Raw genomic sequence first — 17185 nt, 5'->3', positions numbered from 1 at the left:
ATGTTGTAGCATACATTGGTATTTCATTCACTTTTGTGGATAAATAATGTTCCATTGTATGGCTTCATCACATTTTGTGTATCCACTCATGAGCTGATACACCTTTGAGTTTTCACATTTTGCTATTATTAAAAATGCTGCAATTAATATTGTTTACAAGTTTTTGTGTAGATGTATATTTTAATTTCTCTTGGCTATATATCTAGGAGTGGAATTCCTGGATCATATCACAACTATGTTCACTTTTTGAGAAACTGCCAAACCGTTTTCCAAAGCAACTGCATGATTAGAAATTCCCACCAGCAATGTACGAGGGTTTCAATTTCTCCATATCCTTGTCAACACTTGTGATTGTCTGTCTTTTTGATTACAAATAGTGGGTGTGAAGTGGTATCTCATTGTGGTTTGATCTGCATCTCCCTAATGACTAGTGATGTCGAGCATATTTTCATGGCTTATTTGCCATATGTATATCTTCTTTAGAAAAATTCAAATCTTTTGCTAATTTTTAAATTGGGTTACTAGTCTTTTTATTATTGAGTTGTAGGAATTCTTTATATATTCTGTACACAAGATCATTATCAGCTATATGATTTGAAAACAATATCTTTTATTCTATAGTTTATCTTGTCATTTTATTGGTGGTGTCTTTTGAGTCACAAACTTTTTTTGATTTTGATAAGGCTTGTGCGTTTCATATCATATCTAGGAAACCATTGTGTAATCCATGGACGTGAAAACTTGCACCTACGCTTTCTTTCATTTCTCACTGGCAGCACACCTTCTTTGCCCCATAATAATCTACCCAATAAAGAGGGAGAAGGATACATTATCAGGAGAGATGGGAGGAATAAACTGGCTTCAGCAACTTTCACAGTAACAAATGTTTGTGAGATCTTTGTCCATCAACTTCTGGCTTTGAGCTCTTAGTATGTCATGACATTGTATGTGATATCTTGGCTTTTGTGTCCCTTCTCCAGCAAGTAAAAAAGTGAAGGCAAATCCTTCCAAGATTAAAGGGACAGCAGGCTGACACAGGGTGGTTGTGTTTAATAAGGAAATGCAAGGAGATGGGGAGAGGTGCTAACAGTGCCCTTCCTTAAACTTCCAAGGGCAAAGCTTTACTTCAGCTGGGAGAACTGCCCTTCAAGGACTACACAGACCATGTGCTCCCTCCTGTCCTGCTGCAACATTAAGTAGAGGAGGGATGACTGAAAATAGGAGGTATGGAGAAGAAGAATGAGGGTGGTCCAGGTGGCAGGAGGTGAAGCTAGTCTGGTAGTCACAGGCCAGATCATCTAAGTGCTTCTAACACCCACCATGCCTAGCATATGAAGAGATCCTCAACAAACGCATTTTAGTTTATAACCTTGATTCAAAACTTTGTAAAACAAGAAAGGCAATGTTTTTTTTTTTTTTTTTTTTTTTCTGGAATGGACTATAAAAAGAAGATGAATAAATAAGAGTCTGAGAAGTATATTCTAAGATCAGGCGAGAAAAGAAAGCAAAAGTAATATATATTGCAGGTATTTTCACCCTTCAAAGGAGTGAGTTTTCTTAGCCAAATGGACACTTATCTTTGACACTTCTTACTTTCCTCCTAGACTTACCTGGTATGTTCCCTGTGGCTTTGCAATAATAGACGTTCCATCCCCAAAGGTGGCACAGCAGCTACTGTCCTCACAGTTGGTGATAACAGTGGCATAGTGTGAGTTTTCTATCCGCATACACTTTACCTGCCTGGTGAAAGTCTGAGGATCATCGGCTGCAAGCAAACACAGGTGAGCAGATCTGATAGAATGCATGCGTTGAGAAACGGACCCCAGCCTGTTGACTGTGCCGCTGCCTCCTGGCTGTCTGGATTCTCCATGGAAAACATACAATTAGAAAGGAGAGGCCGAGTGCTGAGAACTCCACAGGTCTGAAATGTGGCCTACTCTCCTTGTCAATTCAGAATAATTCTTTCAGAATAAATCTTCCTGCTTAATTTAGCATACTGCCTTGTTCTTACTACTCTTTATTTGGGGAAATTTTGAAAACGTCTGAGTTTTCAACTTGAAAAATCGAAAAGCATAAAATATAATTTAATCACTCATGTATTCACCAATCAAAATTTATGCTTGTTACTGTTTTGCCATATTTGCTTCAATATTTTTAATATATATATAAGAGAAAGCTTACAAATCAAGTTGAAGTTTCTCCTTATGCTTGGGTTTATTTCCCTCTTGCAATCCATTTTTATGCTTTTATATAAATATTTGTATCAAGAACAATGTATAATATTTGTGGCTTTAAATTTATAAAAATTACATATTGCTTTATGTTATCATATAATTGTATAATTACTGTATTCTATCACTCTACACCTGCTTTTTTCACTTAACAATGTTTTGAGACCTCTAGCCATCTTAATATATATGTGTGTCTAGATATATTTATATGTGTGTGTGATTCCTATTAACCATTATATAGTATTCCTTTGTAAGAATATACCACATTTTACTTTTGCATTCTGCCATTGATGGACATAGATGTTTTCCCAATATTTCAATATTATACTCAGCATTGCAAGTATCACCCCTGTAACTGTTTTCTTGTACAAATGTGTAAGAATGTCTCTCTTTATATAAGTAAAAATAAAGTTAGTACATCATAATATGATATGCATGATTTCATGGGGGGAGGGGAGATATAGGTCAAAGAGTATAAAATTGTAATTATGTAAGATGAATAAGTCTAGGGATCTAATGTACAGCATGAAGACCACAGTCAATAATATTGTATGGTGAGAATTTTCTAAGAGTGTAGATTTTAAATAATTACGTGCAGTGTTGGACATGCTAGTTTACTTGACTTTAGTAATCATTTCACTATATGTATGGATATCAAAGCATCATGTTGTACACCTTAAATATGTATAATAAAGAAAACTTTGACATGAAGGAAAAAGGAGTCAGGGAATAATTTGTCTTTAAAAATATTGTTTAAATTTCGGTTAGGAAGAGCGGTAGGCTTTTAGATTCTTTGAGCAGGTTCCAGCAGCTGCAGCTTCCTTTTCTCTTACACCACTTTTCTAACAATGAGAGACATGCTCAGACTTGCAGAAAGACTATCTGAGTTTACCTACTTGCGCAAATTACATGCCTTGAAGATCCAAGGAAACAGGTCTGAGAGCTAATCTCCAGGACAGATGAATCATGATTATTAGATTTTAGTTGCGACCACTCAGGACCACAAATCTCTAGTGCTAAAAATGGGAAAGACTATTACTATCCAGGAACCAACTAGAGCTATTATCAACTCTCCTCTCTATTAAGGATAAATATCATAATAAAAAGTCCTACTGCATTCCCATATTCACTGCAGCATTATTAACAACAGCCAACACCTGGAATCAATCTAAGTATCCATCAATGGAAGAATGGATAAAGAAAATGTGGTAAATATATGCAGTAGACTATTATTCAGCTTTAAAAAAGAAGGAAATCCTGTCATTTGCAACAACATGGATGAACCTGGAGGATATTATGTTAAGTGAAATAAGCCAGGCACAGAAAGACAAATACTGTATGATCTCACTCATGTGGAATCTAAAAAAGTTGAATTCATAGAAGTAGAGAACAGAATGGTGGGTACCAGGGGCTGTGGGGGTTGGGGGTGGAGGAGATGTTGGTCAAAGGATACAAAATATCAATTAGATAAGAGGAATAAGTTCCAGAGATCTATAGCACAACATGGTAACTACAATAAATAATAATATATTGTATTTTGCTAAGAGGACAGATTTAAGCATTCTCACCACTAAAAATAATGTGTGTGAGGTAACGCATATGTTAATTAACATGACCAAGTCATTCCACAGCATATATATATATATATTACAAAACCTCATTTTCATGATAAATATATCCAATTTTTATTTATCAGTTAAAATAATTAAATTAAATTAAAAACAAGACAAATAGCAAATTGATGATAGTAATAATAATAAATGTTCCTTATAGGCCCTGCCTTGGACTGCATGAGTGTTCTTTGATTGGCTGACTTCATCAAAAATTCTTCTTCTTCTTTTTTTTTTTTTTTTGAGACAGAGTCTCGCTCTGTTGCTAGGGCTAGAGTGCCATGGCGTCAGCCTAGCTCATAGCAACCTCACACTCCTGGGCTTAAGCGATCCTTCTGCTTCAGCCTCTCGAGTAGCTGGGACTACAGGCATGTGCCACCGTGCCCAGCTAATTTTTTCTATATAGATTTTTAGCTGTCCAAATCATTTCTTTCTATTTTTTAGTAGAGACAGGGTCTCGCTCTTGCTCAGGCTGGTCTCGAACTCCTGACCTCGAGCAATCCGCCTGCCTCGGCCTCCCAGACTGCTAGAATTACAGGCATGAGCTACCGTGCCCGGCCCCCTTTTTTTTTTTTTTTTTTTTGAGACAGATTTTCCCTCTGTTATCGAGGCTAGAGTGCCATGGCATCAGCCTAGCTCACAGCAACCTCAAACTCCTGTGCTCAAGTGATCCTCCTGCCTCAGCCTCCCAAGTAGCTGGGACTACAGGCATGCGCCTCCACACCCGGCTAATTTTTTCTATTTTTAGTAGAGACGGGATCTCACTCTTGCTCAGGCTGGTGTCAAACTCTTGAGCTCAAGCGATCCTCCTGCCTTGGCCTCCCAGAGTACTAGGATTATAGGCGTGAGCCACCGCACCCAGCTTAAAAATTCTTCTTATGTGTGTGTTTAGCAATCAGTGAAGATTCTATCTAGCTTATGCTAAAGAGTTATAAAATACTGTCATGTACTTGAAAAATAAAACTTACTGATTTCTCGATTATCTAGAGTAATAATATGATCTTCATAAACTTGATAAAAGGTTGTAATTCTGGTACCATCAGCATGATCCACTATGCGAGTACCATCTTTCTTTTCAACAATGACCACTTTGTCTTCCCGAGTTGTCATAACCTGAATATGTAAAGGCAGAGCATAATCATTTGGACAGGTGGTTAATCCCAAGTGTGCTCATTTTTATGCCCATTGAATACAAAGATGGCATCATCAAAATCCTGGTTATTTATTTACAGGTGAAAGTTTTATCTCATCCAGCTGATCTAACCTTTACAACAATCTTGGGAGTCAGGCAGTGGTACCCCCATTTTACAGATGAGGAAATTTTAGCTTAGAGAAGTAAAGAAACTTGCTCAAGGTCATTCAACAAGTAAGGGCATATTTGTGAATGAAAAGTTAACATGTGGACTGGGTTGACCCAGAAAATAACCACAGGCCCCGTTTGCTTGGAAACTGCAAAGTAACATAGATATGGCATGCTATGGCTGCCTTGTTGTTGTGAAACCCCTGCTCTGCAGGACTACCCTGGATGAGGTGAGCTATAAGATGGCCTGCTGGTATCAAGTCTAATGTCATCAGAACTGTATTGAGGGTTGGTGGGGGACAGAGGCCTCAGTGTCCCTGTGTCAAGTTGATCCTCATATGCATGTGCTCATGCCTGCAGTTGCCATGCATGCCTGTGTAAGCTGAGGGGTACGAGAAGCTATGCACATGGGTTGCTGCTGGACCCCTCAGTTGGGTAAGGATGCTGTACTGATCTTGCTGTGTTTCCTGTCTTCTGTGCTTCCCTAAAGCTGAGTAAATGTAGTGGTTGATTAAAGTCTGTTGTATTCTGTTAGTTTGATTGTCAATTTTAACCCATAATCCCTTCTGTTCAGGTGGAGAGTATTATTGTAAAAAGTAGATAGAAGATCCAAGAAGTAAAATAGCTGTATCACCCAAGACAGAAAGACAAAGGTAGCCACTTTGTCAGTCCAGTAATGTGCCAGGTCTATTTGAATCCAGTCTGCATTTGAATGCAATCCAGCTGAATACAAATTTATGGAGTGTTGACTATGTGTTGTGTACAGTGATAGGTGCTGGAGATACACTGATGAACAAAACGCAAGTTTAATTCCTATTCTCTAGAGGTTATAGACCAGAAGGAGAATTAAAGAAATTACTGAAGGGGACATTTGAGGGGCCGCTGGTGTCTGTAGTGGTGGTCCTGACCTGTCCGACTTCCTGCCCGAGGAATTGATACTGAGCTCAAACTTGGTGTGTTGGTACAGAGTTGCAATATGAGTGAAGCATATGATAGACAAAGGACCCCAGGGAGGAGGAGATGGGAGGAGATGAGCTAGGAAGCTAGGGACCAAGTTGGGGAGGGCTTTAAGACATATTAAGAACTTCTGCCTTTATGCTAAGGGGGCAAAACACTACCAAAGAGCTCTAATTATAAGGACTAGAGTAGTAATCACAGAAACAATTCAGCTAATCCTGACAAGTCCTTCAATCTGAAAGAACAATCAGACCCTTTTATACTGTGGCTAAATCACTGACAAGCTGCTATGAACTGAATGTTTGCATCTGCCAAAATGCATATGTTGAAATCCTAACCCCCATGGTGATGGTACTGGGAGATGGAGGCTTTGGGAGATGATTAGGTCATAAGAGAGAAGCTGACATGAATAGAATTAGTGCCCTCATAGAAGACCTCCAAAGAGCTCTCACATTCTCTTTCCATCATGTAAGGACAAAATGAGAACTTGGCAGTCCGCAACCCAGAAGAGAGCGCTGACCAGACGGGGCCACACTGGCACCCTAATCTTGGATTTCCATTCTCGAGAATTGTGAGAATACATTTCTGTTGTTTACAAGTTACCCAGTCTATGGCACTTTGTTATAGCAGCCTGAATGGACTATGATGCTAGTGAAGCTCTAAACTCCCAGCGGTGTGTGTGGGTTTGTATGTAGATGTGACGGACATGGAGGTACATGGCCCAGATCCCCCTTCAACAAAGGACTTGCTCCCGAGCTGTGGGGTGCACAGTCAGCAAACAGCTGCCAGCTTTCAGCTCTTTCAGCATCTGCCTCAGCTACAGAGAGATGCTCCACCTGACTCACATCCTTCTCTAGTAGCTGTGTCTAAATTTAGAAGAATTTAAATCTTCTACCAGACTTGGGACAATAGGGCAGGTATACTTCCTCCTGAGCTCCCTGCCAGGTGACTGCAGCTTTGCTATGTTTGCACCGCAGTTCACCTCCTTGCTCTGCCCATTCGTGACTGCTCGCTCACCCTTCCTTTCACAGATGGTGTGCCTGAGAAAGATCTTGCACTCCAAACTCCACCTTAGTGTTTGCTTCTGGAAAGCCCAACCTGCAGCTACAGTGCTGGAAATTATATAATGTATGTTTTAATTGTTGGACATTTTCTAAACTTGACCTATACTACCTAAAAGGAACACAATGTTTCACTGAAGAGTCTACATGGATGTGAGAATGAGTTTTGACTCAAATGTCTAAGGCTACTGTGAGCAGGTGATGATCACCTTCTTACCTCTGTATGGTAGGCAGAAACCACTACTATATAGAGAAATGCATGTTGATCATTATTTTAGGTTCTTATCATTGCTTTCTCCCAGGAATGTGAAATAAGAAATACTGTCATATAATACGGTGATTGAGAGTGTGAGCTCTGGAGTTAAGGTGCCTGAGTTCAAATCCTGGCTCCATGAATGGCTGGGGGACTTAAGCATGTTGTGCTATTGTTTTCTCATGTGCAAAATGGAGCCAACAGTAGCATCTTCTTGGGAATGTTTGTGGATTAAATGAGATGAGGTGGTAAAGTGTTTCAAACTTTGTTGGTCATCAAGTTGGTAACTATTAATACTAGTTATTTATATAGTAGAGATATTTATATATTATTATTTAGAATTATTCAAACATTACTAATACTACTGGTCAGCATAGGGTGGGATAATAGTTATTCTTAGTGGTGGTAATAACACTGTAACAAGAATGTTTCCGAACACCTGATGGTGCCGTGTTGGGCATTAATCTTCCCAACTAGTTCAGGCAATGACTACCAACTCCAGTTTATGAATAAAGAAACTCAGATTAGAAACTTGTCCAAAATTATACATCTAGTAAGACTGTGGCTGAGGCTCAAACCCAGGTCTGCCACACCATAAGGGCAGTGCTTACTCTTTTAAAATGTGATATACTTCATGTCAGGGGTTGTAAAAAAGCACATCCATTTTCAATTTTGTTTTACATAATGTCAGTTTCTTGGCCCTTATCTGCGTAGTTGTTAAGCGTGTGGGATCTGGAATGCAATCTTGGGGCCCACATTCTGACCACACCACTTGCCATGTGATCTTTGGCAAATTAACTAACTTCTCTGTAGCTTAGTTGCCTCATCTATAAAAGGGAAACAACTACAGTTTGTTGTGAGAATTGAATGAGTTAGTATGTGGAGAGTACAGAGAACAGGGCCTGGCACACAGTGACTGCTCAGTAAATATTATTATTGCCATTATTGTTAGGCTTTTTGTGTTTAATTCATGCTTGAATCCAGGCTCTTCGATGGTGGTTCATGCTTCTAAATGGTAACAAGAATAAGAGAAGTTAAAAGTTAACTAAGAAATGTTAATCAAATTTGCATATTAAGCCAAATAATCTGCCTCAGAGACTGAATTAAAAGGAGTTATATGAAGTAACTAAAACAAATAAATAAAAAATAAACAGAAAACCCTCAAAATAAAAAACCCCAACCTTTCTTAGGATGATATGTACTTTGAATTTTACGAAAAAAAAAAAAAAGAAAAACAAAAAACCAACCAGCAGACAAAGTAAGAGATTATGAAATTGTTTCAGAAGTAGGCTGAAGAAGAAAGAAAAAGATGTTTGGTTCGATAACAGAATTCATCTCATGAGCAAGCAGACATTTTGTTTCTCACCAGCAGCATGTGGCTGTAAACAAGGGTAGGAAGTCCAGAAGCCAGAGATAAGGCACCTAGAAAAATGCTCATTTTGTTTAGATTTAGAGGGTGCTGAAAAGCTCCACATAAGATTTTAGAGGAATAGCTGAAGAACGGAAACAGCCTAGTTTTTAGTCACCAAAAACTGGTTCTAACGCTGGCTTTGGCACTCCCTTGGTGTGTACTCTTGACCACGTTACTTAATTTGCTGAGGCTCCATTTCCTCAGCTGTGTAATGATGTATTGGTGTGAGGACTGAATGAGATTATGGGACATAAAACCCATGAAAGAAAGCCTGGCACATAGAAGGTGCTATTGTTCATCCCAGGAGTTTCAATTTTATATCATAAACAAAACCATTATTTTCTATACCACTAATTTGTCACTTATTGTTATGCCATAAATAAATTCTTTTGTACAGTTGCTCTGTGGTGTTAAATTCTTGAGTTACTTGACATGAGCATGTCTTATCTCATTAAATATACCATAAGTTCTTCAAAATCGAAGATCATGAGCAAATTTCTATCACTAACTACAGAAGGACACAAAGAAGTAGGAATAGGGCATAGCCTCTTGCTTCCAGAAGATAAGATATATGCACAAATACATTCAACTAAGGAAACTCATGACATCCTTACTCATACATATCTTAAAAGTGGAATAGAAAATTCACGACCTTCCTCTCACTTCAAAAATTAGTATTTCATTCTGAACAAGTTGTCTCCCATCCCCACAAAAAATTAGTAATTCATGACATACTATGTTTGTCAAATATACCACATGATATTTTTAGATTTGGGAAGGTAGATCCATCTATCCATCCACCTGTCCACTACATAACAAATATTTATTGAAAATTTACTATTTGCCAGGCACTCTTCTATGTGTTGCTTCAGGATTCTAAGGATTTAGAACATTTCGCAGTATATAATAGTTTGCCATACCGTTCCATTGACAGGATCTGTGGCCTGAAAGGATAAAAATGGGGCCAAGTCTGCTATTCTTTCTAATCCTTTGGTGCCAATCTGATTTCCTTCAGGTGTAGTTGTAAACCAGGTGCCTAGGTGAACCTCCACAGGAGTCACTGTTTGAACTGTCTCTGGTGGAGGTTCATGGATTTCATTCTTATGTGCCATTGATGACAGATTTTTGTGACCTCTTCCTGTGAAGTTCAAGTAAAATCAAACACAACAATGTAAGTATTCTAGCAATTATATCTATCATTCATTAAGTTTTGATACAGTGTAAACTACCTCAGACACTGTGGCAGCAACAATGTAAGGGTATTCATCAATTATATTATTTCTCAACAGGGAAAAAATCAGGTTATTAACATCTTAGTTTTGACACTTGAATCTTGGCTGGACTCCAACCACTGTCCCCCAGCATACCCATGCATAGACGGTTCATTGTCTGTAGCACGAAAGCTGTTCTGGTCAATTTCTGCACTCTTCTCAGTCTGGATTACATCTCCCTGGATCCCAAATTTTGGGTTCTGCACTCTGCTTTTTAAACACTACCTTTTCTCCCATATATCTGTCAAATCTTCAGACTTTCTTTGGACTTATTGGACTCTATCATTTATCAGATTTTTAACCTTTGATTCCCTGACTTTGTCAGTACTAATAGGAAACACCTTTCTTCAACTCTGGATCCAAGGAATCTTGCCAGCCAGGCATATTCTCTAGTACTTCTCAAGATTCAGACCATGAAATATGCATTAGGGCGTGAATCTCAGTTTAAATAATGGAGACTCAACTAATGAGAAGAATGAAAGAAATAGATACATCAAGTTAAGCCTTTTCATTGCCGTAAGATTTATTTGGACCTATTTACACATTCAGAACATGGCGGAGAATGAAAACAGTGTCACTTTCAGAATACGCAGAGAGATAATCTTTAAAAATGGTAGTGAATACTTTTGGAATTATCTTTTCTTCTACTTTTTTCGTCTCCCCCTCTTGATCTGCCTTGTCCTTCTCTTATTTATTTACTTAATCAAAAGAAGTGAGCTATGGAAAGGGCATTACAGCATAGTGGACACAAAAAATAGCAATAAGGTAGGGAATAGCATGGTATGTGCAGACAACTACTAGCAGGCCAATGTGACCAGAGAATAAATATAAAGCATATTTGGTTGAGAGAACAGCCTAGAGAAGTAGACAGTGATTCAACTGAGTGGCCTTTGCAGTATGTTAAAGACCTTGGATTTTTTTCTTATAGGTGATACTTAGTAATTACAAAGTTTTAAAAGGGATAGTGATATGGTCAGAAGATTAGGTAGATGCTTTTGGCCAGAATATGCAGAATTGATATTAATGAAAACAGGAAGAACAGTTAGGAAGTTTTAAAGTACTAGAGATTAGAGAGAGTAGTAAAGATAAACAAGTACAATTTTGGTACAGATGTAGATTAGGAGATAAATTTGGATATAGAAGGCTGAGGATGGATATGGAAGGTAAAATAAGAGGAAAAAAGGATAACATGCAGATTCTGAGATCTTAACCAATTATTGTCTTCTATTATTAAGTATATGGGTCAATAAAATAAAGACAACTGGTCAAGGATCAGCCCAAAGCTAAGAGGAAAGAAACAAGTGTGGTTGGAGTTACATTTTTAGCAACATCACAGACTAGATACCAAGAATTCCACTGAAAATAACTGAAGTTACTAGAAAAGATCTCTTAATCAATCTTCTTGAAAGTGTCTACAAGCTGGCAAATATAAGAAAGGTTAACACAAGCTAAGGACTAAGTGAAAGTGGAAACACAGAGAAGTAAAAATAGCACTAAATTTGACTTTTGCCCTGTGGTCTTTGTCAAATTGGGTGATTTTGAATATTTGTTTTCACAGCATTCTGGAATTTAGGGAGAAATAAAAGCTAGAGCCTATTCAGGCTGGAGAGTTCTTCAAAAATCTGAGGCCTAAAGGGTTACACCCTTAGACTAAGTGTGGATTATTAACAGAAATAAACTCATGCTTTTTCCTACCCTACCCTAGGGCTGTCAGAAAAGTTGCCTGTGTTCAAACGTGGTGCTGAGCAGAGAGGACAAAAAAATACTTTGAGGTTGTATAACCATGGCAGATCCTTATATATTAATAGGTTTGAAACAAAAATTCACACCACTTGGGTGGCAGCCCTAGAAATTCCTTTAATAATTTGAAGTGATTCAAGAGTATTGGTTTCCCTACCACCTGCTAAAATCCTTTCTGAAACTAAAATACTTTCTAAAGAAACACACCTTTATGCCAGCCCAAACAATTTAGAGTCAAAGCAATAAGAAAATAATAATCAGCTCCTAGTCACAAAGTACCAATGACACAACGAAGCAAAGCTTTTGAATCAAGTGAGAGCCAGAAGAAACAACAGAAAGTAGAATTAGATCCATAGTACTTTAGATGTTGGAATTATCAGACACAGAATATAAAATGCATGCTAAATATTATTCCAGAAGTAAAAGGGGGCCAAAAACTATGAGTAAAGAGAAGGCAGATAGGAAAACAAAATAAAGAGAAGTACTAGATATAAAAAATGAAATAAAAAAAAAACAGTGCAGGTTTAACAAGAGATAAAACACAGTTTAAAAGAGAACTGAAAGATAGACCTCACGTAATTGTATAGAATGAAGCTCAGAGAGTCAAAGAAATACAAGTAATGAAAGAGAAGTTAAAATACTTCTAATGCATGTTTAATTGGAATTCCAGAAGAAGAGGAGAAAGAAGTGGATCAGAAGTGATATTTGAAGAGGTAATTATTGAGAAATTTCCAGAATCAATGAAATAGTAATCTACAGATTCAAGAAGTCCAATGTATTCCCATTTGGATAAATAAAAAGAAATCCATACCCAGTCAAATCACACGTAAATTATAATAAAAAATCACAGAGAATATTTTAAAAGTACTTAGAGTATCTTCAAAACAACAACAATTAGACTGACAGACAACTTTTCAATAGCAACATTGTTGCTAAAGAGTATAAAAGATTATTGTCAATATACTGAGAGAAAATACCTGTCAATCTAGAATTCTATACTCAGTGAAATTGCCTTTAAAAAATGAGGACAATATAAAGACATTTTCAGAAAATATCATTTATATAATACAGCAAATGGACAAAAATGTCTAAAGATAAAAAATTTACAAATAGACTTTTGAAAATATCCACTTATATGCTGCTCACAAGAAACATAATTAAACACATTTAAAAGTGAAATAAAAGTATGGAAAAAATTTATGCTGGTAAAGTATTAAACAATGGCTTGTATAGCTATAATAATAAAGCAAAATAGACATTAGAGTAAAAAACAAGTCTAGAATAAAAAGTCATTGCATAATATTGAAAGGTTAAATTTACCATAAAGATATAATAATTCTAAAGTTATAAATATCTAAAATCATATCCTCAAAATATACGAAGAAAAATCTGATAGAACTATAAAAAGACAAATTTATTTCACAAATTAAGAAATAAAGATTAAATTATAAGGAACAGCACTGAAGAGGCTATTCTATCCTTTTAGGAAATTTAAACATACTTCTGAGTAAATTGATATAATAAATTAAACAAATCTGTAAGGATATAGAATAGGGATTGGCAGATTTTGGCCTGTATGTCAAATAAGGCTTGCTATCTATTTTGCGCAGTCTGTGAAGTAATAATTCTTTTTACGTTCTAAAAAGCTAAAAAAAAAGAATAATATTTTATGATACATGAAAATTATATGAAATTCAAATTTTAGTGTACATAAAGTTTTACCGAAATACAACACAGCTAAGCTTAATTATGCATTAATCTTGGCTACTTTCATGCTCCAAGGTCAGAGTTGAGCAGTTGTGGTAGAGACCATATGGCCCAGCAGGGTCTAAAATATTTACTATGTTGCCCTTTATAGAAAAGTTTGCTGAACTCAGACAGAGATCTGGACAAAATGACTAACAAGTTTCACTGAATAAATTTAAGATGACACTGTACCAAATAATGGCACGATATGTGCTCTTTTCAAGTACAGAACTTTTAAAAAACTTGACCATATATGAGGCTATCAATCATGTCTCAACAAATTTTTGAACAATTAGTTAAAAATCAACTATAAATACAAACTGGAAATATTTCATAGGTTTGGAAATCTAGGAACAAGTTTAAATGACTCAAAGGTCAAAGAAAAAGTTATAATGGAAATTAGATAATATTTAAAATTGAAAAATAAAAAAATACTAAATATTCCTTGTATGATGGGAGAAGCACTTCTGTAACAGCAAGTGAGAACCAGAGAAAATCCATTCCTCTATAAAAACAGTGAGAACATTGAAAAAAATGACCAGAATCAACTCTCTCAGAATTTTGGAAATTAACCAAAGAATTGCAACAATCTGAGGAACAATTCAAGAAAAATGGCTGAATCTCAGTAAGAAGAGCTGCTTTATGGTGTTACAAGTTTTAAATTTTTTTTTATGAGATATTATTTATGAAGTTTCATTCCAGGGATGGAATATTATTCTGTGATAAAAAGAAATGAGCTATTAAGCCATAAAAAGATACGAAGGAATCTTAACTGTATATTACTAAGTGAAAAAGGAACTGGTCTAAAAATGCTACATACTATATAATTCTAACTATTTGACATTCCGGGAAAGGCAGAACTGCAGAGACAGTAAAAAGGTCAGTGGTTGCCAGGAGTTCGGGGAGGGGAGGGTGTGTGTGGTTCAGGATGAGGGAGAGGAGAAGGGTGAATAGATAAAGGACAGACATTTTTATGGTGGTGAAATTATTCTGTATGATACATAAGATACTGTAGATTCATGATATTGTGCATTTGTTAAAACCCATAGGATGTACGGCACCAAGAGTTGTACACTCTATGTATAACTATGGACTTTAGTTAATAATAATATATCATGGTTGGTTCATCAATTGTAACAAATGTACCACAGTAAAGCAAGATGTTAATAATAGGGGAAACTGTGAGTGGGGAATAGACATAGTGTATGGGAACGCAATTTTAAAAATGAGTGTATTATCTTGGAAGGAAGGGCTGTGAAGAAATCTGGGACACACCCTGCTAGAAGCTCTTTGACAAGTGGCTACACAAACTAGTCTTATATCAAGTCCTCTTGTGTCAACAAAAGAGGGAACCTTTGAGCCAGGAAGTTTTGGAAAGCTGTAGGGGTACTTTCATTTACTTCTCCAACAAGGAACCTCTGCTACTCCTGAAGGAAAATCTGTTTTATTAAATTTTGAGTAAGCAAAAAAGGAATTCAGTTTGCCTCCATACGAAATTACTAGGTACTGTGGAGAGATGTGTGAAATTGACAAAAAAATGATTAAATCTTGGTTTTGGATCATTAAAGACATATGGGAAATTGAGAAAAATTTGCAAGGCATGAGAGGTAGTATAATTTAGGGTGCCCAAGCTCAAATCCCGGCTTCACTACTTGTTAGCTGAGAGATCTCAAGGAAGTTACTTAACCTCTCTGTGTTTTGATTTCTTAATATGTAAACTGGAGATTATTAAAATATGTACCTCACAGAGGATTAGCTGATTTAATATTTAAAATATTCAGAATGGTTCCTGATACACAAATACATATCTCTTATATATGAAGATCTCTTGAAAATTAATATGATAATGATAACCGTATAATAGTAAACTAAGAAAAGATTTGCATAGAAAAATCCACAAAAGGAAAGAAAACCCAGTAAACATCTTTAAATGTTTAACCTCACTGGTAATCAAAGAAATTCAAATTAATATAATGATAAGATATATTATCTACCAAATTGAATAAGATTAAAAGAATGATAAAAAGCATTGGGGAGGGTATGAGGAAGTAGACATTTTCATACTGTGCTAGTGGTAGGGGTGTAAATCAGAAATACCGCTCAGGACAGTGATCTTGCAATTTAGATTATGACACACACCATTCATTGCTTACCCAACTGTTATCCACCTTCTTTTCCCCCCAACAGTAGTGCTCTTCTCCTGAGAAAGAGGTCAAAAATGCCAGATAACTGTTTTCCCAGTCTTGATCACCAGCGAGTTCTAATCAATGAGATACGAGGTTTGCTGGGGGATAAGGGATCTGGAAATATTTTGCTCCTTGATAAAAAGAGACATTTGAAGAAAGCTGTTGTATTTGCCCTCTTTCCTATCTGCTTTGGAAGTTACTGTATGAGGCCCTCATGCCTGGAGCTGATATACCTTCTTGCAACTATGAGGAAAAGATCAAGAGAATCACAGAGATGCCTGTTCAGAATCTTGCCTTCATCGATCTGCTCAACCAGCCCTAAAACAGCAGTCCAGATACTACAGCTAATGTTGTGTAGGAATAAATAATGACATAGGAAAATGTTCATTATCTATTACTAAGAGAAAAACAATTTATGAAACAGTGTGTAATTCTGTGACTGCAATGAAAATTCATAATACGCATATATATATGAATATATCTGAATATATTCATAGAAAAGGTAAGAGGTATAATCATAATGATATTGAACACTTATTAAGCACCTGAAGACTTTATTACATCCATTATAATTCTAGAGGCTTCAATCGTTACCTTTCTTTGTGATGACAGTTTCAGACGGTGCTGTTTCTGATTTTTGCTGAGAAGTTGAGTCCATCAAATCTCCACTATGAGGGCTGGCTGGCACTTCAGGAGGAGGATAAATAAGACCTGAATCGGGACTACTGCTCACAGCACCATCTGCAAAGAGAATCTGAAGGAAAAACAAAAGTTTCCAGCATTCTCAGGAGCAAGGAGGAGGCTGGTTAACAGAAAACACTGTGTCAAACTGGAATAGCTTCAAAATAATCCAAAGAAGAAATGCTGTTTGCAGACCTCCAGACTTAGCATCACAAGGCAGATTATAGAAGGGTAGATTGGAGCTCAGAGACAATTAGCTTCATAACCAGCACAATAATGTTATTTTATATTTTCTACTTATCTTCTGTTTCTTTTTGTTTTCTGTCTTTTCTTAGATGGATTTGAATTTTATTTTTTCCCATTCTTTACCCTTCTCCTAGGCAATTGGGAAATTATATACTCTATTTCAATTTTTCTAATGATTACATTTAAAATTTTATCATATATTGAAATGTGTAGTTTCTATTAATATCTACCTAATGTGTATAGGGTCTCTAGGTACTACAGATACAGCTCTCTGGTATTAGCATTTATACACTCCCAATCAACATGACAAGGACCACCATCAGTTTGCTAATGAGAAGTCAAATGTCCATCTGGTTCTTATTCTTTTATAAGTAACTGGTTTCCTTCAGGAAGCTTTTGGGATTGTTTATCTTTACAGTCCTAAAATTGCATGAAGACATACTGAGATGATATTTTAAAGATACTTGGTATTAGTCCTGATTGACACTTGGT

The 17185-nt window shown here is 36.5% G+C and overlaps 1 protein-coding gene across 1 annotated transcript in view; it reads right to left on the bottom strand.

Moving 5' to 3' along the window:
• SPAG17 (sperm associated antigen 17) overlaps nucleotides 1–17185 on the bottom strand; it is a 227296-nt gene that overhangs the window by 36518 nt on the left and 173593 nt on the right. The window contains exons 28-31 of the mRNA XM_069478902.1: nucleotides 16361–16520; nucleotides 9744–9961; nucleotides 4810–4954; nucleotides 1611–1765 (exon numbers count right to left, since the gene is read on the bottom strand). Of these exons, the coding sequence (XP_069335003.1) occupies nucleotides 1611–1765; nucleotides 4810–4954; nucleotides 9744–9961; nucleotides 16361–16520 (678 nt within the window). The remainder of the gene's footprint in view (nucleotides 1–1610; nucleotides 1766–4809; nucleotides 4955–9743; nucleotides 9962–16360; nucleotides 16521–17185) is intronic.

Source organism: Eulemur rufifrons, chromosome 8, assembly GCF_041146395.1.
Source record: "Eulemur rufifrons isolate Redbay chromosome 8, OSU_ERuf_1, whole genome shotgun sequence".
NCBI lineage: Eukaryota > Metazoa > Chordata > Mammalia > Primates > Lemuridae > Eulemur > Eulemur rufifrons.
This window is presented reverse-complemented; position numbering and strand designations above follow the sequence as displayed.